At 38.5% G+C, this 23,412-nt stretch overlaps 2 protein-coding genes across 12 annotated transcripts in view; one reads left to right on the top strand and one right to left on the bottom strand.

Moving 5' to 3' along the window:
* CEMIP2 (cell migration inducing hyaluronidase 2) overlaps positions 1-15,618 on the top strand; it is a 54,074-nt gene extending 38,456 nt beyond the window's left edge. For all 11 annotated transcript variants that reach the window (XM_068927247.1, XM_068927248.1, XM_068927249.1 and 8 more), the window contains 14 exons: positions 2,148-2,276; positions 3,993-4,081; positions 5,743-5,874; positions 6,392-6,427; positions 7,141-7,296; positions 8,099-8,276; positions 8,672-8,887; positions 9,676-9,884; positions 10,395-10,580; positions 11,836-12,055; positions 12,230-12,328; positions 13,461-13,609; positions 14,432-14,535; positions 15,047-15,618. In XM_068927247.1, the coding sequence (XP_068783348.1) occupies positions 2,148-2,276; positions 3,993-4,081; positions 5,743-5,874; positions 6,392-6,427; positions 7,141-7,296; positions 8,099-8,276; positions 8,672-8,887; positions 9,676-9,884; positions 10,395-10,580; positions 11,836-12,055; positions 12,230-12,328; positions 13,461-13,609; positions 14,432-14,535; positions 15,047-15,243 (2,100 nt within the window). In that variant the 3' untranslated portion in view covers positions 15,244-15,618. The remainder of the gene's footprint in view (positions 1-2,147; positions 2,277-3,992; positions 4,082-5,742; positions 5,875-6,391; positions 6,428-7,140; positions 7,297-8,098; positions 8,277-8,671; positions 8,888-9,675; positions 9,885-10,394; positions 10,581-11,835; positions 12,056-12,229; positions 12,329-13,460; positions 13,610-14,431; positions 14,536-15,046) is intronic.
* The window catches only part of CZH9orf85 (chromosome Z C9orf85 homolog), a 457,360-nt gene that overhangs the window by 87,523 nt on the left and 346,425 nt on the right, over positions 1-23,412 (bottom strand). The window lies entirely within an intron of this gene.

Raw genomic sequence — 23,412 nt, 5'->3', positions numbered from 1 at the left:
GACATCAGTGGGAATAGAATAAAGGAAGGACTTCTTAACGCAAGGACTCCAATACTGAAAGTAGAATATATATGTCAGTGCATTATTATGACTTAGGCATAAAATACGTTAAAAAATTGATTTAATGGAACAGTATTTGAAGTACTGAAAGGAGTTGAAATATCTGTAGTGTAAAAAACTTACAAAATTTGTGTTCCGTTTCTCGCATGTTCTTTTTTTCTCTGGAGAAACATTTTTCTTGTTAGCAGCCTACTCTTAGGAAGGATCTGGGCAAACTTGCTGCATGAAACCATTCTTCTGTTTCCTACTCAGCATCTATCTGTTTTGTTGGCTTTATGTACTGTTCCTTTACCTGTTTTCAGTGTTGCAGGCCAAGTTACAGGAAACAGCTTTTATGCATCTGGTGCCTAAAATTTGCAAGGTCTTTTTTGCATCTGCAGTGTATCCCAGAGAATGACACTTCCTTTTGTTATCCTGGTGTGTATTATCAGAGCAAGCATTTGTATATGGCACAAAGTTTAGTGGCTCTGATATGCACGCACGTTAAGTCTGCAAACCTATGGACGTAGTCACTTCAGGATAAAAGGGCTACAGCTTGTTATGTTTCAGAAACAAAATATTCAAGCTGTTGCTATAAATTATAGTATAGAGCTTTTGCTGGCGTAAATTGTAAAAATTCACAAGCAAATAAAAGAACACCACTGCCTTCTCCCTTATTACACAGTGAAGTCTGTTGTAAGGCTGTATCAGCAAAAGATGCCTTTCTTTTGTTTGGGCTGTATAGGAGAGATACACTTGTGTTTCTTAAAAATAGCCTTTTCATCTTTCTGAATACCTGTAAGTGCTTAAGGAGTTTTTAAGTTTCCTTATTAACGGTTTTTTCTAAGCAGCAAGATGTGTTTTGGGTAAAAATTACTTGCTTTTGCCAAGCATGGAACTATATTTGATTATATGTGAGGTAAGGTTTTGGTATTTTACTAATGAAACATCCACATTTGCTCAGCATTGTTAATCATCAGAAGTGCGGAGCTGTGTCATCGTTAGGGATGGGAATACTTTACTGAGAAACAGTTTCCAGGGCTGCTGGAAAATTAAGTATGTTCTGTCAGAGTGAAACTTGTGAATTCTTTAAGCCAGATATTTCTTGGAACAGTTTCTTGATATTTCTTGATATTTCTTGGAACAGTAAGGAGGATGAAAACTTTTTTCCTTTCAAAATACAGAGCACTTGATAGGCAGTAATTCTCTGGCTACTGTTTAACCTTTTAATGCTCTCTATGTTTTTTTTTCTTTTTTTTTTTTTTAACTTTATAAGAGTGCAGAGCATGTGGCCGTGCAAGATTTCTTTTTTTCAGACTTGTAAGTGTTTACTATTCTAGTGCAGTCCCTATGCCGCCTCTTGTGAGCCCAAGTGTGGTAAGAAGAGGTGCTTTTATGGGTCTATCTTGCCAGATAAATCGAGGCTCTTTAAGAGCAGGGGTGTTGAGGAAGTAGAGAAAATGAACAGACGCTGAAATTATTACTGCATGTTATTGGCACAGTGCTCCAAACTGGCCAGACTTCTCGATGTACTTTTTTTTTTTCTGCTTTCCCTGAAAACTCTTGTGTGTGGTTTTTTTTGCTGTTTTTTTTTTTTGGTTTGGCTATGTCATTAAATGCAAGCAGAAATGAGCAAATCTTAGTCAGACTATAGCAGTAAGAAAGAGAGAAGGTGCTTTTGAATATTTTACAGTAACTAGCATCATTTGCTAGTAACAAAAGGAAACCAAGTATATATGAAGAAGTCTAATTCAAATGCAAAAAATGCTCAACGCTTTCCTGTGATTTGAAATATCAGAGGATCTTAAATGTGTAATGTTATGTGGTTTCACTGAAAGGCAAAACACTTTGTAATAGATATTATTCACTAGAGTATATCCTTATTTGAAAATTTTTACTTTCTTATCAAACAGCTGTTCAGAGAATTTATTTTGAAAAGTGTGTTCCATTGTACGCAGTTAATTTTGGCTTTGTTCGTATCTGCAGCCTTACTTAAAATATCCACGTTCTATTTAACATACATCACAAGTCTGTGATTAGAAGTAAATACATCAGCACTGATGTATCAGATTCTCTTATGAGTAATATTATTCTCTTCTTATTTGCAGGATGCTGGAATATGGTATTTGTTTCACAAGATTGCTACAGGAGATTCTTATGGTTCAGCCATTGAAACTAAGTCAGAGCTTACACCTTTAGGAATCTTCTATAACAACAGGGTTCACTCCAATTTTAAGGTAGTCTACTATCTCATAATTAAAGAACTTTAAAATTTTTTTGTTATTTTTCTATATAAGAACTCATCTGTTTAAATGATAATCCAGTTAGGTGATAGCTTGGGCTATTACTGAACTGTATGATTCTGTCTAGGTATTGTGGAACAGTTTATAAAAAGCATGTGGTTTCTTGCAGTGTTTCATTTCAAGTACTTACTGTGTTTTATGTTCTGTTAAAGCACGTACAACTGAAATAAACTAATACTCCTAGTGAAACACACTGCCTCAGGAGTAACATTTTCAGACACTGTTCAGTTTTACTGGCAGCATTGTTTGCTACTTTGAAGAAAGCTGATCCCTGAAGTAGTGAGGTTCATTATGGCTATGATTCACAGAAGAGCTGTGACGTGTTTTCCTGGAGTCTTCTACATACTTGAGTAGTTCCACACGGCGACGCAGCATGACTAGAAATTATACTTTCAGCTGCCTTTAGAAGTCCACCTATTGGCAGCAATTTTTTGTGAGAGGGTTCTCACTCTAGGTACATGCGCTCCTTGTTGTTTTGTTAAAGTGATTTTAACCTTTTCCACGTTCTGCTGAGTGAAGTCAGTTCAAGTCCTTTAACTGGTGCTTTCACTCTGAAGGTAGCTGCTGTCTGTGTAGGTATCTATGACGTTTGTAAAGCTGCTTAACTTCAGCGTCTGTTTTTGTTGGTGTGAAGCTAACCTAATAAAACCCAGAATCAGTATTTGCAGAGTCTTTCTGTGTTAAAGTCTTGGTTGTTTTCTTAGCCAAAAAATTCTCTGCTTTTACTTGTTAGTACCTCAGCCACCTAACTGTCAAAGTGTGGGTGCACCATTTTATAGAAGTTATGTTAAGGAAAGGTTTGTTTAAGACTATAGGGCAATTTTTCAGATTGGAATTAAAATGTATTGAAGGCAAGAGTGCATCATAAAGAAAAAAAGTGTTTCAGCAGTGTAACTGTTGTGATCTTTAAAGATAGAAAATTGCGTGCTAAATTACACGTTAAAAGAACTAACTCCAGTAGCAGATCTGAAGATCTTCTTGTATAGTAACAGTGACTTCTAATCGTAATTTGGACCACAGGTGAAGACAGGTGCACCTGCAGTGTATTTAATTTGTTAAATTAGTCACAAAAATGCTTTCTTATTTTCAAAAGTAAATTATTTCATGCTATATAATTGAGTTTCAAGTTGATGATGATGATTGTTTTGTCTTTTAGTTTAAATCACCTTTACCACTAAAGCTAAGTTTCACCCAAGCAATCTTGCACAGTTCGTTTTTTTTTTTTTTCTTCTTCCATTGGTGATATTTGTGAGAATATTTTAAATTCATCACAAGATTGATTTCCAGATTGTCTTAAACAGCATATGGAAGAAAGTGTAAAACCCCAGATAGTCAGATGATGTGAAAGAAATTTAAAATGAACTTTAATGATTTTTCCAAGAATGGAGTATGCGTGTGTGCATGTTTGTTTATTTGTTTTCTAATCCTATGCGAGTCTCCTCCTCCCCGCCCCCCCCCCAGCATAGACTATTTCTTTCTTAGAGAATATATCAGCTAAGGCCAACTGAAAGATCAGACAGTATGTAGTATAGTGTACTGAACGCATTGTAACTTTTTAATAAATCTAATGCTTGTATTTGTTGCTGAAGATAACTAGTTAAAAGCCTTCAGTGCTGGATAGTATGAAATTTCTTTCTTTCTTTCTTTCAGGCTGGTTTGTTCATTGATAAAGGTGTTAAAACAACTAATGCTAGTGCTGAGGATCCCAGAGAATACCTTTGTTTGGACAACAATGCAAGGTAAAGGATATTCTTTGTCTCAAATGTGTGGAAAAATAGATAAGGTAATAAATGGTTTGTACCTTCACATGAGAAAAAGCATATTCTAAATATTATAATAATAACTGAAAAATAAGGTCATATCAGAAAAAAGGTGTATATGTGTGTGTGTGTGTTCGGAAAAATGGAGCATAGTGTGCCTTAAAAGGGTTGGCTGTTCCTCCTGAGCCCTTGCCCAAGTGGTTTTCAGCCTTTTGGAATTCATTTTAACCATACTCCATTGTCACAGGCAGAGTATCTTTTTCAGCTATTGCTGCTAAAGGTAAAGGTATATTTTAAAATTTGTTTCTCTGATGATTCAGTCATAAATACTTGTTTGAAAAAGGCATCCAAGTGGTAAGTAATGCATCCACTTGCCTTTCCTATTGCTGAATGTTTCCTGGCATACGTCCTAGACTTAGAGTTCATAGTGTAGTGGTACAGTTTTATTGGAGGTTATTTGCTGAGATAGTACACCCCGAACACAGTTTATTTAGCTTACAAAGTGAGAGACAATAGTGGAGAATCTAGGAAAATTCTACGTTATATTGTATCTGGCTAGTCTTATCCTGAACTTCAAATAAAATATCTTTGGTTAGTGACCAAATGTCAGATGGCAAGGAAAATACTGAGTAGTTATATTCATCAATAATCTGTTGTAGCCACCGAGCCTTAAAACTGAAAATATAGTTCAGGAAGATGACTGTGTTGGTTACTGTACTGATCACTTGAATGTAATGACGTGAGGCCACTAATGATTGGAGTCAGCCTGGAGAAATTTGAATCTCAGTCATGGATCCAGAGACTATCAAAACCAAACAATCCCTACTTCTTCTGCCTGCCCAAGGAAACTTCCAGAACACGGATCATGATACGGCAGATCCCAAATAGAGTGCAAACTGGTTGAGATGAGGGGAATAAATATTTTTTATGAAACTGCAATTTGAGCAGATTGTATTTGAAAATTTATTATGAATTACAATGCCTTTCCCCTGCAATTTCAAGGGTAATTTATGTGACAACTTCCACCAGTTGCTAATCCAGCTATTTCTTCCTGTTGGCTAAAATAGATCCCAGCCATAGCTTACCCTGTGAGACCATCTTGGTGACAATATGGAGCCCTCGTCTGAGCTGGAATACAGGAGTATGTCGGCTGTGCTCCCACGCGGAGCGCTCCTCAACACCATGCGGGTTTGAAGGAGCAGTCAAACAAACCTCCAGCCCTTTTTTTGTCTGGTGCAGGGCAGCCTCGTGTGCCCTGCCAAGGAGCTTTAGTTCCCTCCAGCAAACTTTCATGTTAATACTGCAGTACAAGTGGGGAAAGGATGCATAAGGCAGGGAGAAAAAGCCAGGGTCTAAAGCTAAGGTGAAGCGCAGCCTGAGAAATTGAGGGAGGTTGAACGAAGAGCTGGAGAGTTCTGGGAAAAGAGAAGTTCCCACTTGATTAGGAAAGTGTCTACACAGCTCTAGAAATGGAGAATTACAGATACGCGTAGTTCTGGTTTCTGTCGCTTCCAAACGTGAAGCAGAGTTGAATTTCGTCTCTCAGATGAGTGCAAGTGTTTAGCTTTCAGGTTCTCTCAGCCCTACACATACAAAGCAAATAATATTTTTATTTTAAGCATTTGCTTTTCCTGCCCCAGGTTTCGGCCTCATCAAGATGCAGACCCTGAGAAGCCCCGAGTTGCTGCCCTGATTGACAGATTGATCTCTTTCAAAAACAACGATCATGGGGCCTGGGTCAGGGGAGGGGATATCCTCATTCAGAACTCTGGGTAGGTATCCAGAAGTAAACAGCTGTATTAGGTTAAAGAAATTTCCTCTAAAGGTGCGTTTATGACAATATATTACAACAGGGTTGTAAGAGCAGACTGATGCTTGACTCTGGGAGCTTTTCATCATCTTCCATTACTTTCACAACATCCCACAATTTTAGATGAAACAAGTTAATACATGATTAAATGGGAACGTACTTAAATGGAAGCAAGAAATTTGCTTAACCAAAAAAACGAATTCTGAAAGGTGGTTGAGACGCTACATTTGTACTGAGATGTTTATGGTTTCCCTGAAGCTATAGTGTTTCCACTTAAAATATGTAAAAGATTACTTCATCTCTTTTTAACATCAGCATTTTTATAAGAGGTATTTATAAAGGTGGAGGGTTTCTAAATTCCATTACTACAAAAACTTGAGCTTTATGTAGTTCAGAACATGCTGTACTCTTACAATAGTTTGTTGAAGGATAATTCAGAAAATGTGGCTTGAAGCTTCATTTGATAAACTTTCTTCTAGGTTTGCAGACAATGGAATAGGTTTGACGTTTGCTAGGTGAGTACTTTGTGTTAATCACTTGTGGTTTTGCATGCTTAAAAGTTCTGACGATAGCAATCCTTCTATCAAAATGAACGGGTGTACTTGCATAAGGCTGTAGTGTCATTTCTGGATCCTGGTCTATTTCCAGGGGTGCAAAAGACGATATTCAGGCTGTAGATTGGCATGATTGTCAAAGCTTGCACTTTAATTCAGCATGTACTGGCTTTACAGCAAAATTTGCTGCCTCTTCACCAAAATGTTTATTTTTATCCCAGTGTTTTTAGTATAGCATGTCTCCTTAGGCAGTTTTGGTTTTCTCTCTGAAGAGTTGAGTAGAGGAAGTGGAAGGAGATGAGTTTTCCAAGCAAGCAGAGTGCTGTTTTAATACAAGGCAATTAAGTGGCTTTGGTAGAATTGCCAAAATTGTTGCCAGGTTAGGTAACAGCAAACTGAGTCTAGAACTGCGGCTGTGAGCTCTAAAAGTGCAGGACTACAAGGGGAGACAAGAAAATGTAGTGCTCAGCTCTGGGCAAGTATGTTCAGTCTCTTAAACAATTAGTCTGAAATACTGTTAATGATTAAATTTATTGCGTTATGTATTGTAAATGAGGTGTAGACTGCTTTGCTTTATGAAGACCATTGTAAGAAGAGAAATAGCACCACGGCTTGGTTTTTTCACGTGCCGGTGAACATTAACTAAAAGCTTATCTCTGACATTGCTTTGATAGTGATGGGAGCTTCCCAAATGACGAAGGTGCCAGCCAGGAGGTATCTGAGTCTCTGTTTGTAGGTGAGAGCAAGAATTATGGGTTTCCAGGTGGCCAAAATAAATATGGGGGAACTGGAGGAGTATACAATAAATCACGCACCCTACCTAGAAATCGGTAAGTATTTTATGAGTGAAATAACTATTGCCCCTGAAATGTTTTTTGTATGAGATGTAAGCCCCTTTTTTACGTGATCTGTAGGAGATGAAGACTCTGTTGAAGGTAATAGTGTTTTTAACACTTTGCATGATAGGTGTTTCACTTTTGTCTTTTTGCAAATTGTTTGGATTTTATGCTACCGAAAGCTTTTCTTCGTTACCAATTTAAGTTATCCTACATAGTAATGAAAGCCTAGCCTTTTAAAACAGCTGGGCTCGGAAGAAAGAAAAAAAAGCTCTCAGGTAAAGGGAATTCAAGGGATAGGTTGGGACTACAGACTAAATCTGTCTCTGACAATGATCCTTTATTTTTTCCCTCTGGCTTCATGTGATGCTTTTTCAGCGCAGTGCCCGATCATACCCCTTGCTCCAGAGATGAAAGCTGGGTTGAGGCCGAGACTGGTTTTATGCAGCTTAGCCGTTTGTGAGGGCTCACTTACTTGGGAAGTGAACGTCGTGGTGATTCATGAGGTAGTCAGGCTAGTCGAGCAAGTGGTAGTATTTTCCTGTGGTGTTCCCCCTCCTTGGGGATGAGATGGGTTTGCAGATGGACTGTGGCAGCTATTCCTTCTAATTCAAAGACTCCAGGCTCTTTGGGAATTTTGGAGTCATATAGATAAGTCTAGAAACAAGTTTTCCTTTACTGAGATCTGATTTGTGGGTCACTGTCTTCATGTTGCTTTCTTGATTCTTGAATGGGACACCAGCGCTTGTTACAAATGCTATTTTAAAAACCATTAAATATTTACTTACATTAACAGGACGTTTCCAATCAGAGGTTTTCAGATTTATGATGGACCTATTCATCTAACCAAATGCACATTTAAAAACTTTGTGCCAACTCCAGATAGATTTACCAGTGCAGTTGGTTTCTTGATGAAGAACACATGGCAGATGACACCTAAAAACAACATTTCTCTTGTGAAGTTTGGTCCCAATGTAAGTTAGTTACAAGTTTGCTTTTATTGCTGTAAGAGGTTTCGCTTTGTTCTTGCTGTATTTTTATCATCTGAAAGCTCCCAGTCATCTTTTCCGTACATCCCTATTGCAGACTTTATCTTTTGGTGAGAAGTTACCCAAGGGGTGTCCTTTGTCCCCTGAACAAAAAGAAATACTGTTTGAGATGGAGGGTGTGTTGCAATAAGGAACTTTTGGGCAAAAGATTTGAACTTGAGCGTACTACTGAAAAATGAAATTCTGTTTGCAAGATTTCACTGCTTTTTCCAGAAAGTTTTTAAAAAAACTCTGTCAAATTCCTCTATTTCTGGAGTTGTGCAAGTGTTACTTTGTGCTTCACCTAGCAATAAGTTAACTATTTGAATTGTTATTACCAGGTTTCTCTGAAAGTCTTCTTTGGAAAACCTGGTCCCTGGTTTGAAGATGGAGATCTGGATGGTGATAAGACCTCAATATTCCATGATCTAGATGGTTCAGTGACTGATTACAAGGATACCTATGTTGGCAGGATGGATAACTACCTGATTCAGCACCCCAAATGCATTAACAATACAGAATGGAATGGAGTGATTTGCAGTGGGACGTATGCTCAGGCTAGTACTGGTGCTGCCTTCTGTTTAAAACAAATCTAGAACGTGAACAATTGAAGAGATAGCATAACAAAATTCCTATCTTTAGTTTAAAAAAAAAAGTCCTTCAAAGTGTTTTTAAAAGTATTTCAACTACTTTTATGTGTATTGTATATATTTTCAGCTCTGTATATTTCAGTTCTGTAATTTGCTTAACTCTCAGTGTGTCGACAGGGAAGATAATATTAAATGGAGCGAGGTAAAAGCAAATGTTTATGCTGTGAGTTTGCATACTGTAAGTTCCATGTTGCACTCCTGTCTGCTAAGACAGTTTTACGTTGGAGATTTTCTTCCACTGGAGAACCATCTTTTGTTCATGAGTTGGGTCTTGTTTTCTTGGTTTTGTGTGTGTGGTGTGTGTGTGTGTTTGTTTGTTTGTTTGTTTTAATGAAAATGTTAAATAGAGCTTTCTGAACTACAAATCTCTTCTCTAGAAAAATCCAATTTTTGCTTCACATTGGGTGTGAATCTGACCCAGCAGATCATTGCTGACCCAGCAATATTGATTCTATACCTCTCTTTTCTTTTCTTCATCCCTTTTTTAGTCTGTAAGGTGGGCAAAATCTACAATCTTTCTACAAACAGCTCTTTAAAAAGAGTTCTGTTTGAGTCTTGCATAGTTCAGAACCTCAGAATGTAGCAGCTCTGTTCATAATGTACTGGTTATTCTTCAATACTTAATTTCTGTTTGCACTGACTAAAAGATTGTGTCCAAACCCTTCTTTCTTTTCCTCCCTGTTAAAACCCCATAGGTTTATATCCAAACATGGAACGGGCAGAACCTTTCCATGACCATTGTACGAGATGAATACCCATCCAATCCCATGGTTCTGCGAGGTATTAATCAGAGAGCCGTCTTTCAACAGTACCAGCCAGTAGTGATGCTTCAAAAGGGCTACACAATACATTGGAATGGAAAAGCTCCAAATGTCACTTATCTTTACCTCATTAACTTCAACAAGTATGTTTCTTTCGGTTCTTGTTATTTGGTTATATTATAAAGTATCATCGAAGTAATGACATGCAGAATTAGCATCCATGAAAGTTGCACACCATTGATGAAACTGGATCTTGATCTTTGCTACAAATATTAAAATGTGAAAAGCCTGAGCTTAAACAGCAGACATGCACCTAAAGCTAAAAGAGTGTCTTTAAGGAAAATCTTTTGGAGAAAAAGTGTCTAATAGTGAATTTGTGCAGAGTGGGAGTTGAGTGCTTTGACACATTTAATCTTGTCAGATAAACTAATTACATATCTGAAGTATAAGATTAAACCTAGCTTAAGGGCATCAAAATTACTGTAAAGTTTAATGAAACGTTTTACGCAGAGAGGGGAAGAAAGGTCTTCTGGTTTGAGGATGTGGGGGTATTTCTGTGTTCCTGTTACTTCTTGTTTGAATGGATCTGTTTGTTGCACATTGTCACCTGAACCATTCTTAACGGTGAATCATACGTTTGATTTTATTTCCAGGAATGACTGGATTCGTGTTGGTCTTTGTTATCAACCAAATACGGATTTTGTTATAGTATTGGAAACCTTTCAGAGGCAGTCATCTGCTCTATCAAGCAAGATAGAGCGTTATACTCCTGTATCTTCAATGCTGGAACTCGAAAAGAATCGATCAGACAAGAAGTTTTATTTCGACAGCAGTACTGGGTAACTCCTTGTAGCTTGGCCCTACAGGAAGGTGTGGTGTTCAACCTTAAAATGGCCAGCCTGATACTGTTAAAATCAGCTCTGAGATGTGTTCATAAGAGGAAAGTGATTTCAAAGGAGCCCAAAGCATGTGGGAAAGAGCACTTTACCTGACTTCTAATTTCCGAAATACGGTGGTTGTCATTAAAATATTTTTTTCTGAGAATGCTATAGTTGTCACAGCTATTTGCTGTCCCAAGCCTGCAAAAAGCATGGTATACGGAATGCTGCAGAGCAGTGTCGTTCAGAAAGTAACTTGGTTGCTTAAAGTCTTAAAAGAAAATTTTGTGCCCTCCTGTTAAACTGAAATTTCTAAAAACTTCTGAAAATATTTTGATTTCAGGAATATTTTAAAGATCACATGTACCCATTTCTGAAAATACTACTCTGTTTTCAGACTCATCTGAAATACCTAAAAGTCCTAGTCTCCTCTTCAAAAGTACTTTTGACACTGCGACACTTCTAGGAAATTTAGGACATGGTAAACCTGCTACCATACATCAGTTGCACGTTAGCAAATTTTGTTCTTCAGTTTATGAGCAAATGATTAATACAGGCTTTGTTCCCTTGTGTGTTACTCTGACCTTCTGTGGTAAATGTGCTGATGAATGTACCTTTTAAAAAGACATTTAAGTTTCCTTTGTCTAAAAGCTTCCGTGATAGCAATTAAATGATAGAAGGACTGTTAGCAGTCTCTGTGCCCTATTGTGAGAACACTATTGTGAGTCACTCTATTGTGAGAACAGTAATGACCACTACCCCCTTAAATGCGTTTCCAGGCATTTGCTTAACATGCAGGAGTACAACTACATTGTCTGGCTTTGGTGGGTGAAGATGAATATCCAAACAGTTACTGCTGGGTATCTGTCAAGATCTACGATCAAAGAAAACATTTGTGCTCAGCAGTTTGTTTTTTGTTTCCTGCAAGCCTCTGTTTTGAGGAGTGGCTCTTATTTTCAGAACAGATGCCTTCGTAGTGATGTCCCCTGTAATTGTTAGGGATTTCAGCTATGTCAGTAGAGACTTCCTAACTCTAATAAAAACTGTAAATATTTTGAAATAGCTTAAACAATTGTATAGAAGTAAATGCTGGTGTAAATACTGTTTTTTCCCTGCTTCTTGAAATCATGGAATGTAGCCATAAAGTTTTGTTAGAATATGTATCTTTCTAGCAAATGATCTACCTTTGTTTTTTCTTTTCTCACCTTTTGCATAGATTACTGTTTTTATTTCTTCAAGCCAAATATAATAGGGATGGTCACAGTTATTGCTCATCTCAGGGATGTGAAAGGATCAAGATTGTGACCAAAGATTCAGCAAAAGGGATCAGCAACTGCATGGCAAAGGCTTATCCAAAGTACTACCAAGGGCCAACTGTCATAAAGCAAATGCCAGTAAAAACTACTGTACCATGTACAAAGTGTGGCACAACTCAGGTAAAATATATCATTATATTGATTGTCGTTGCTAGTAATGGAAATGGCATCTTTGATTATTACATGCATACGTTGGCTTTGGAGCATAGATTATTTGAGTAAGTTAAACCTTGTGTGGTAAAGTGTTGATGACACCTGCATGTGTATACTTAAACTGTTTTGTCTGATATCCAGATGGTATTCACCAGTGATCCTCACAAAAACTACCTCCTTGTGCAGATTAATTCTCCTGGTAAAAAAGAGTTAAGCAGAGGTCAGCAAGCATTTATTTCTGTAAGTACTGCTTATGGTGTTCTTCTAACAAGCTTTCTCTTCGGGAGTTTGTTTACAGCAGTTGTACAGCTTTACGTAATGCTGAGCTCATTTCACTCAGATAACTGTTGATTCTTAATTTAAAAAAAAAAAAAACAAGCTGATGTTTTTACCTCAGAAAATTAGGCTCCAAAGTCTTCTGTTATGTATTCAAATCCTCTGCTGCTGGCAAGAAAATTGTACCAGTAAAGAAGAGTTTAAAATGTGCAGATTCCTGTAGAAATCTGGTTTGTTATACATTTGTTGATGGCTTCTTTTGAAAAAACTGTTTGTTAAATAATCCATTTTGCTGAAATAATTTTTGTGCTAACAGATGAATGACGTTAATAGGATAAGTCATGCAAACCATTAAGCGTTGTTAAACTCCTCTATGGATCCTTTTCTAATTACAGTTTTGAAGATTTTTGTATTTGTAACTTAGTTTACTTCGAATTTTTTTGGTGTGTGTTTGGAAGCTAAGGGAGACTTGTACATGATGCTGAAGATCGAATTTGCGGGTATCTTCACACCACAGAGCTTAAAATCTGTATGTGATTTACTCTCTGCTATTTAAATGCATTATCTAGGTTGAAATAGTGGAACTCTGCGTTACCTAGACGAACAAATCAATTGTAATCTGTTAGCACAGCAGTCTTGACACAGAAGCTGCAAACTTTTAGGGGCCTTTCTGTACCTAATCATAAGCAGTAAGGGTGTTTCATGGGAAAAACAGGGCTAAAACTGGATTGCCGCAGAGGCAGATTAACTAAGCTCTTGCAAGAGGTGCAGACAGTTCAGTATCTGAACATTAGCTTCTCCGAAGGGGAGAACTCACCCAAGGCAGGAGTAACTCCTCTGAAACATAGGATCTTCACATAAAAGCAGCTGACTCAAGACTTCCAATGCAATTTCAGAAGTCCCACAAGAAGTCTGCTCTCCAGGGGAAAAGTGAAGAGATGCTAACGAGAAGCAAGTGTTTTGGGGAAGAGTTGTACACCATTGTGTCTAAGCTAGATGAAGATAACTTTGAGCGCGTTAGAATAGCTGTTGAATTCATAGGTAACTGAAAAAAAAATCTGTTTTTTCCCTCCCATCTTTTTCTCTTTTCATTCAGGTCAATGACACTATGTTTTCCCTCAAGGATAATGGTATACTTATTGTTGTAGTTGATGCCTGCGTTGGCACAGTGTCAGGAAATAAATTATTTTCTGAAGTAGACATTAAGCGTGTAGATGGATATTTAAAATCTGGAATTCCACAAAGGTATGTGAAATGACTGTTTATTTACCGTATGTCCTGTAAACTGTAGTTCTGTGTGGAAATATTTTGCTCTCTAACAAGGATTTCACTAGCTACGTTTTTACAGAAGCACTGTAAGTGAACCAAACATATGTAAGGTGAGTGAAAGAGAGAGAAACAGGAGCATTTTAACAGTTTTTGTCAGTGCCTTAAATGACAATATAATATTACAACATACACAGAATTTTTTTAAGCTAAAAAAAGGTTATTGCATGAAATTTAAATAAGGAAGTTTGCTTTTGAGGTGGAAGACAGGCAACACTAAGTATTTCAGATTTTCTCAAATTTTCTCACTTCTCTTAAAATCTGGAACTATCTAAAAATCTGAAGTACATCACAAAATGTTATACTGTTAGTGAATGACTTCTCTTTTTCATCCAGGGTGAAAACTACTTATCCCTAAACCCATTTTAAACAAAGATAAAAAGTTAGCATCAGAAAAATGAACTTTCTAATATTTTAATTTTGTATCAAAATTTTCATGTGTTTTTGATACAAAAATATTTATTCATTGAACAAACCGTACTTGAATCAGACTTCCAAATGATTTTGAAATCAATTTTAAAAGTAAGTTTTGTTTTTTAATAACAATTATTTTCTAAAACGGACTATTTTCTAGGAACCCTTTCCAGAGAATGTTGTCTATCTCTTATGTGTAGCGTTACCATGAGTATTATGAAGCAAGTGGACTATTGGGCCAGCTAACTGTAAAAGCATGCAACAAAGTATTCAGGAAAACTTTGCGAGTTTACAAGCATTGCCATCTCTGCATTGTTTCTGATGCAGGTCTATAGTTCTGCTGAGCACAAGAGGTGATATAGACAGCCCTAATATATCAGAAGCCTTCTTGTCCCTGGGGACAGCCAAACTGCCTTACCTTCAGAGCAACGGTTGGTGAAGTTTTGCATCTTCCTCTTCTCTGCAGACTTTTTTTCAAAGCTTAGATTTTTGTGCCACACCCAGCAAATCTGAGGGGCTTCGGTTCTGTTTTTAAAAGCGTCCTTGTGCCAGTCTAGTGCTTCCTGTTCTAACAAAACCTGAACGCAGCGATTAGAAGCTGCTGGTATTTTGAGGGACGCTGTCTTTATAGATCACATGGACTAGACCACGCTCTGCCTCACGGCCCTAGTTCAGGGTCCTGGCGCAAGTCCTGTATTGACGTGCAAGTTGTGTTTTCAAATAAAGATTTCAAAATATTTAATACCGAATGGAAAAAAAAAAAAAAAGTACCAACTAGTATTTCCTTGTGAGTTGCATGGGAAGCTGAGATTGGATAAATGCATTAAGGAGTCCTGGGGGGAGAGTAGCACAGTAGCGCATTATTTTCTTCCTGAGCTGTTAGTGTGTTGTACTTGAATGGATTTGGCTGCTTCTATAATACTGAGCTGTTTTTTGTCACAGGAAGCGTGGCCTTTCTGGGCTTCAAAGGAAACGTTAAGCCATCCTGGATTAAGCTGTTTACCAGTCCTGCTGGGCAAGGGCTAGTTCAGATAGAAAAGTATATCCCATTACAACTGGAAGAGTATGGCTGTGCCAGAGCTATCAAAAGCCGACGGAAAGACCTGGAACTTCTAAAGAAGGCTACAAGATCTCATTAAAGACTAAGATGTACATAAATGCTGGGGGGAAAAAATGTGAACTAACTTATTTTTAATTTATGGCATTTTAAACTATATTGTTATCCAAGTAAATCATGTTATTGTTTGACAGACGTTTGCCAGCATTGACCGCTTGAATGCCAGTCTGTGCACCTTCTAGTTGTACAAAATATTAAAGAATTTATTAGTATTTGTATAAACAGATTTCAGAGATTTTTTCAGATGTTTGTATTTGCTGTAAACAAGTTCCTTCTGTTTAATACTCCTTTGTATTTAAGAGGGTGTTCAAAAAAGCCTTAAAAGTTTTGATAACCGGTGTTGGAGTGCATCTTAGATTACTTGAAAGATTAACATTAAAATCTCTCTTTCTAAACAGCTTGAATTGGTCATGTTAACTTAATTTACATTTTCCCTCTACCATTTACATGTTTTTCTGAGAGGTCATTTAGCAGGCTGCTCAGTTATATTCTTCACCTGCTTTCCAAGATATTAAAGAGCAATTTCTCTTCTGCATGCAGCTTAAGCTCAAGGTATTTTAACCACAGTGATATTTTTGCCTTCCTCTCTGAAAGACAGAGAGGAGGAGGGTTTCCAAGCTCCAGCCCAGGGCAGGGAGTTGTGAACAGTGCAGCAGAGATTGCCAGGGCCACCTGCACCAGCGTAGCATATGGAGCAGCAGCTCTTCAAGATCACTGTTTACTGCTCACCCCAAAATATGCAGGAGTTTGTTTTTTGTTTTTATTGTTTGTTTTAAAGCTTTTAGACAGCAGAAGAAAGCTGAGAAATGGTTTTTTACTCTCAATTCCTTATGAAGCTAAACTTCTGCTCTTGCAGTGATTTTTAAGGCTATCCCCAGATCTAACTTTAGATGAAGGAAGTAGAAAGTGGTCTCAATTCGTTCAGTTAGTCATGTTACATCTTCTGCCTGTAACTGTGGCTCTCTTAATATACTCAAGCTGGTATTTCCTATTGGTTTTGTTAGACCTATTTGGTTTCTTTTGTTTTTGTCACACCCATTTGATCTTCTCTGGGTCAAACACATTTAGAAGAACTGAGACACAGCTCAGAGACTTAAATTTCAGAGACTGTAAAGGTGCATTCATAATAGGGGCCAGTAGAGCTGAAATGACTGACGTAATTCCTTCTTATTGCACATGTTTGCCTTCATTCCACCTGGTGTAACATATCTGCCATTCAGAGATGCTTGTCCTTTGAAGTTAACCTGAAGTGGCTGTTGGAAATGAACTGTCTTCACTTATCTTCTCCAAAGAAACTGAAATTTTTTTTTAATTGTACTTTAAAGGGGAGAATGCACAATAGCAGACCTATTATTCTGTTCGACTAGAATATGCTACCTCAGTGCTACAATTAAACTGCCTGTTTTAGTATCTTTGTTCTTAAGTGGGAGGGTAGGGGAAAGGAGCACGACACAAGTGGTGAAGTTAAACAAACAGGTGACTGATGTTACTTTTTAGTAAAACCAAGCCAAACGGATGCACAGTTCTGTTTTAATGTAAAAAGGGCATTTTGTTAGAGAAGTGTGTGGTAAGTCTTTTAAGACTAGCTATAATGTTAGTAACACAGGGCGATGTAGTTTACTGATGCTCTGAGTGCAGTAGTGATAGTATTTGTGGATTACAATGGTCTTAAGATTTCTGCTATTCTCAGCTGCTCAGTATGAGAAATCACAAATACAAAATGGTCTTTGAGCTTGTGAGGTAGGCCGTTAAGCATGAGATTCAGCTGTTCCAAGCCATCTTGCAAAAATCATACTTGGAAATGTCAAGATTATTCCAGTGTAAGAAGTACTGAGATGAACAATTGGACCTGCAGTTGAAGTGTCGTCTTCTGTAAATCTAAACACTTGATAAATAAATTTTTACATCTGACAATGCAATAAACGCTTGAGCTGGTCTCTTCTGTTCCTCTGTTAAGTAACTTTGTAATATGTGTTGTTCTGAGGATTATAAACCACTTTATTTTAAACACCAACACACCTTTGAGGTTTATAGCCCATATTTCGCTTTCATTCTACCTTTGAATTACGTTCGAAAAGGAGTTGAGAGCACTGGGAAATGCTGAAGCAAATGGTCTGTCCAAGTGGAATGAGATAACATCGAAATATCCCGATTTAGAAATGTTTTCAGAGAAAATGTTCTTAGAAGATGTAGTGGCCTCTTTTTTACATATAATTTATGCTAAAGAGAATATAAAAATGAAGTGATTTTTCAGGATCTTTTTGTGTGTGCAAGGTGTACAAGTTTATAAGTAATAATGCTGATCCAGAAGTGGTTGGAAGAGTTGGAAATGTAACTGTCTCTTTCTCATGTGGCATTTCCAGTGAAATTTTCAGCAGGCACACTAGGATCAGTTCAGCGTGCATTTGTGTAATTACTAGTCTTGGATCTCAGAAGATTACATGTTGTCCTTTAAATATCTGTGAGGTTCTTTAGTAGAAGATGGTTTGCTCCATCTGCAGGGTGTGAACTGTGATTTAATAGTTTTCTTCCATCCCTGGTGCAAATGATGTCTGTGGCACATGTTCTCAGTAATAGTAAAAAAAAAATCACAGTCTCAGTTCTATTTCTGAGAAATGACTCTATGATGAGCATCACTCACTAGCATATATGGCCCATTTCTGCTTTTTAATGATCTCCTATAAACTTCATTATGCAGCGTGTCCTGGAATTAATTTTTCTTTTTAGTACCCATATATTGACAACAGATTGTTTTCTGTCCTATGCAACAGTGAAACACAAAGCATTAGAAGATATAACTATATATGCTCACAAGAATCACAGCAGCATGTACAATTTCCATTTGGGTTCCTTGTGGTAGCTAGCAAACAAGAGCTCCTGTCACGATCGAATAGTTGGATGTGGATGGAGGAAAAGAAACAATGGTTCAAGAAGAACTTACTTGCAGTCTTTTCACCCTAGAAGCATACATGCATCTCTCCTTTCCCTATGATGGGACAGGGTTCCCCATTGCCTCCCTCCCTGACCACAGAGCCTGGGAGGCTTCTCTAGTTCTGTCTTATTCCCTTAGGAAATTTCTTATGTTGTCAGTGTTTTGCTGTCCATGGATTTTTCTGAGTAATTCTGAGTCCATTTTTTCTGAGTCCATCCTTCCCTATTAACTCTGTTTCCAAAAGATACTGGGAATTGGGCTGTACCTCTCCTGTTTTCCCACTCCTTCTGCCTGCCAAACCAAACCTGGGTTTCAAAGTGAAATCTGCCTCTTTTAACAAAGCCATTGCCTAACGCAGACTTGCTTTAAAATTCTGGTGTTTGCGTAACTCAGATTGTAGCAACATGTTCAGCACTGGGTAGATGCATGGAAATTGCTTTTGCAAATAAACATGAGGCATGGCGACCCTGCCCATATCAGACTGAAGAAGTTAAAGGCACAGAACTTGTATACACGTATTGATCTCCATTGCAAATTTTGTGTGCGGTGCCACTTGTGGAGTACCAGACGGGCCCTTTCTAATCACACAGAAGCCCAGAGGGTGGGCTTAAGTTCTTTGATAGCTATTTCATTGAACAAACTCAATTAAATGCTTAAATGCTTAAAAACCCAATTCCAGGGGTCCAGGATATATAATCAGAAAGAATACTGATATGAAGCTTGGAAACGTCGATGCCCACTCTTTCTATAAGTGAATAGCTGGGGGTGGGGAGTGGTTCTTACTATTATCCAGTTTCTCTTTTTTCCACGCTTAAGTCCTTGTGTACTCATTTTTTCTTTTCCCTAGGGCAGTCTTACACACAATCCATGACATCGTTGTCAGTATTGACATACAAGACAGTTTCTAAAACCAGGCTAATAAATCAAGTTCACACTAATAAGTATAGGCCTAGCAGTTACTGCTTATGCAAGTTTTACAACAGAGTCTTAAAAGAACTGCAAAATTCCTAGACATACATGTGGATGTGTAAATAACTAAATTAAACACAGTTCCCAAAGTAGATTCTAAAATTACAAAAATATTTTTGCATGCAAAAGAGCCCTCTCTTTGCCTGTGGAAGCCTGTTGTTCAAGACCTGCGAATGAATAAATGGCGATGCAAACTGCGGAGGATCTGCTCTGAAGCTGTGAAAGTAGGTTGCTGCCAGAGGATCCCAGGATGCACAGAACTCCGTGCTGAGCTCAGTAGGGAGACAAATGCTCTGTTCAGAGGGACAGTGCAGTGCAAGCCTGAGCCAAAATTGTCTTTTCCTCCTCAGAGGTACATCCTGCAGATGCTAAAACTGAAACATGGACTGCTACCTGTAATTAACTAAATTCTAACCATCCAGCTCTTAAAAGACCCTCCAACATTCTGTGTGTTGATTATAAACATTAAGGAGTTTCAGAAGTGTTATCAAACTATATTAAATTGATCAGAGACCTATTGTTTGCTAGAATATACTTGCAATATGAAAATTCAAAGTGAGGTCATCTTTCTTATTAGGAACAGACACAGTCTAGGTGCGGGCAAGTCTTTGGGCTGTGAAGAAAGTCATTACAAGATAGCTATCTTCACACTTTTTATATACTTGCCATCCTACAAATGCTTAAGCTTGTGAATAATCAGTAACATGAGCTTAGGTTCACAGGAATAGTAATTGAATCTAAGCACTATAGGTGCGGTGTTTTGTTCATGAGAGTTGTTGCAGAAGTACCTAAAGAAGATTTGTAGCTAAAAAGCATATTTAATTCTGCTTTTCTCTTTAATTCTGCTAATCTCTGCTTTTCTGTAATCAAGATCTTATCCTGGATCTGTTCCTTCTTATACAATGAACAAACGTAACCACATGCAAAGGAACTGTCTTGGAGATTTTTCAGATACACAGGGTATGAGTTTTGTGTGTTCACTGACACTTTTGAATGTTCATCGGTGTAGTTTTCCTAGCATTGCTACATTTATAGTAATGTAGTTTAATTTTCCTATGGCAGATAAACTGCATCGATATAGTTGTGCAGCTTTTGTCCACTGAGAGGCAGGAAGCCAATTTTTCTGGTTCCAAGAAAATGCAGTCCACATGCATGTATGCATATTGCATTAGGAGTGGGGTACCCACTCCCAGATTTTCAGGGCTGTTTTTGAAATTCAAGGCAGCAATCAAATATATAAATAGCGTCATTTCCAGTCAAGTTGCCAAAATTTGTTCAGAAAGCTGCTTTCATAGGCTGGGTCGAGGCTGTCCCAGGGAGAAGGTGCAGGAACCAGAGAAGAGCCAGAACGAGAGCTGAGTCATCATGAAAGAGGCTTAGGAAAGGAATCGCTATATACACGGATACGATTTTTTCTTTTTCAAATAAAGTGTGTCACAAACACGAATGGGTTCTCGTGCAGGAAACAGCTCTTCCGCAAAAAGGCCAGGGAACAGAGTGTATTAGGCCAAGGCAGTGGCAGAGCAAACAAAACAAGTACAGCAGCTACCGATTTCCTTCCTCTGTCATGCCACAGCATAACCTACTGCAGAGCTGCAGAGAAGCAATTAGTCCAGCCTTCAGCATAGCTCTTCTCTCTGATCCAGTACAAAGTACTACATGTGCTCATCCTAACAGATATGTGGGTCAAAAGGCACCAACTAGGGAAAAACAAATGCAGGCAGCTGAATGTATGTGCTACCAAAATACACCTCCCGGAGATATTAGCAGAAAAGAGGAAGTTCTGTTATTAAGGAAGTTGTTCAAGGAAAGATTAGCATGAGGTTGTAGAGTGCTTCAATTGAAGCAAATGACATTTTTGTACCTCCACTTAGCTAGTGTTCATAAAGCAAGAAGTGAATGATGTGCAAAACCAAAACCAAAACCAAAACCTAGCCCTACCTATTTTACAAGCACTGCCAGCAGAGGTGGAAAAAGCCCTCCAGCGTGTATTGTGGTCTGACACATGCAGCGAACGTTCCCGAGTGCCTGCAGCAAAGCAGAGGTAGCGCACCTGCCTGCCGAGCCAGCCAGCAGGAGAAAGGACGTGGCCAAGTAGCGCCGGTGTGAAAGAGATTCAGCAGCCAAACCTTTCTGAAGCGAAATGTTTTGAAGCGAAGCTGCTCGAAGCACAACTTTACTCGAGCCTTTTAGGAGTGCAGACTTCTACAGGGTACACCAGCCCCTGGCAGGCTTGCATTTATTTGCAAGAGGTGCTTACAGCATGTCGCTGCTGGACCTTCCACATCAGCCAATGGGAGCGACTGTGGGTCCGTGGCTATCGCTCACTGCATGTTTGCAGCTCCCAAACCTTGCAGTCCCACAGGATGCAGTGCTGTGCGGCGGGGATCACGTGTTGCCTTACTGCTTGGCACCTGCCCAGCAGGTATCGGGTCCTCTTAAAAAGAGGTGTCTGCCGGGTGCAGCATCACCATCGCGCTGGCTGTTGAGGGGGAAGCTGCGACAGTAAAAAGGTGGTCACTTTAATTAACGGGATAATACGAGTCTCTAGATTGAAACCCTGATGGAAGGAATTAGAATAACCTCTGGGTGAACTTAGTTGATGCTATTTGCTGAGCTTCAGATAATGAAATGTAAAGCATGGGTTGTCGTGAGGACAGATGAAAGAGTGTCTTGGATGGGAGCACTGGGGAAATGAAGAAAGGATTAAAAGAGGTGCTGCAAATTACTTTGACTGAAGAAGAGATTCTTCTCGTCTCTCAGCTCCCTCTCCATCTTAAGAATTAATTTCCAGATGTTCCCTAATGAAAATCTCCAACAGATGTCCATCTTCAAACAAAAACCTGCTAGTTCGCTATTGAGTAAAATCTGAGGCTCAGCCACACTGGTTATTCGCATGACCAAGCACTCTGTTTTAATTAGCCAATGATAACATTCTTAGATAGCTCTGGAGGCACAAGCTCTCTTGCCGTTCTACTTGGAAATTAAAAACATAACAGCAAAACCTTATAAGCTGCTATTTCTTGAATAAACTATAGCAACAGTGCATTGGAGACCGGGAAAAGCTGTGCTTGGTGGAGAGGTAGCAGTCCACTTCTCTTCTCTAGTGAGGCCATTGTTTGTAAAGCTATGCTTTAATCAAAGTCACAGCTATTAGTTTATGGGCTCTAAAGGGCATATCTGCATGGCAATAAAGAGCTTTGGTCTGCCAGCACCAGTCGAAAAGCACAGGAAGAGACAGCACACAGTAATTGCACTGGGATATTTGTTGACAGCTGATGACCGCAATAACAACCTGCTCCAAATTCGTGGTGGCAGGCCCTTGGCCTCTGCCTACAGAGCTGTTCATTCCTAAACTGATGTTTATGTAACATCTTTAGAGATTGCACTGGGGGCTCACGTCCCACATGTTTCCTGGCACAGCATATGCGAAGTACAGTTTCCACATACGTCACACGAGTCCTTTCTTCCTTGCCTGCTCCAGAGGTCTTGCTCCTCCATCACTTTTTTCTAATGTTAAATGTCTAACGCTCATTAGTCAACATGAGTTCAGCCTTAACCATCCATTTAGATGTTCTTCTCTCACCCATTCTTAGTCATCGTGGTTTCCCACACCCTTTAAGGAAGGCAGTCAGCAAAAACACAGTTATTATTAACCCTTCCTCTTCCAAAGAAAGGGTGAAATTAAACCCTAACTCTGCACAGATATGTAGAGAACACTGATAAAAATAGAGTTTTTTACAATTTACTTTGGCCACTTAAATAGACTGCGACCAATATGCAATTACTTTCCTCTGTCTGTGTAAGAGAAAGACGTTTGGCATATGTCTGCATCAGTAGCACCAGCAAAGCTCTCTGAGACTTTTATTATGGGACGTGCAGAACAGTTTGCACAGCTGAGCAGCAAGATTAGGATCAAAATGGTTCCATTACTGTCAAGGGAAAGCCTAAGGGTCTTAAGGGCACTTTTAAACTATTTTTATTCTTTGTATGTTGAGTAGGGATTATGGTATTGTTATGCCTTGTTTTTTTGTCTTTTTGCTTTTGGGTTTTTTATTTTTTTTGCTCAGGGCTTTTGATTTCAGCAGAGGGCACTGTGACCTTACTTAGAATTCAATCTTTTAATTGGGCCACTTAGGGATGGAAAAGAATTATAGCATTCCAGGCCTTAGATCATAGGGTTACATATACAGAATTTATTTATTCTTCATTTAAATCACTGCCTCATCGTCCTGGCTAAGAGACTGGAAGCAAGCAAGAAAAAACAGTTCGTGGAATTAATAGATTAAA

This window comes from Struthio camelus, chromosome Z (assembly GCF_040807025.1).
Source record: "Struthio camelus isolate bStrCam1 chromosome Z, bStrCam1.hap1, whole genome shotgun sequence".
Lineage (NCBI taxonomy): Eukaryota > Metazoa > Chordata > Aves > Struthioniformes > Struthionidae > Struthio > Struthio camelus.
The sequence above is the reverse complement of the archived record's forward strand: the minus strand, read 5'-3'. Positions and strand labels throughout refer to the sequence as shown.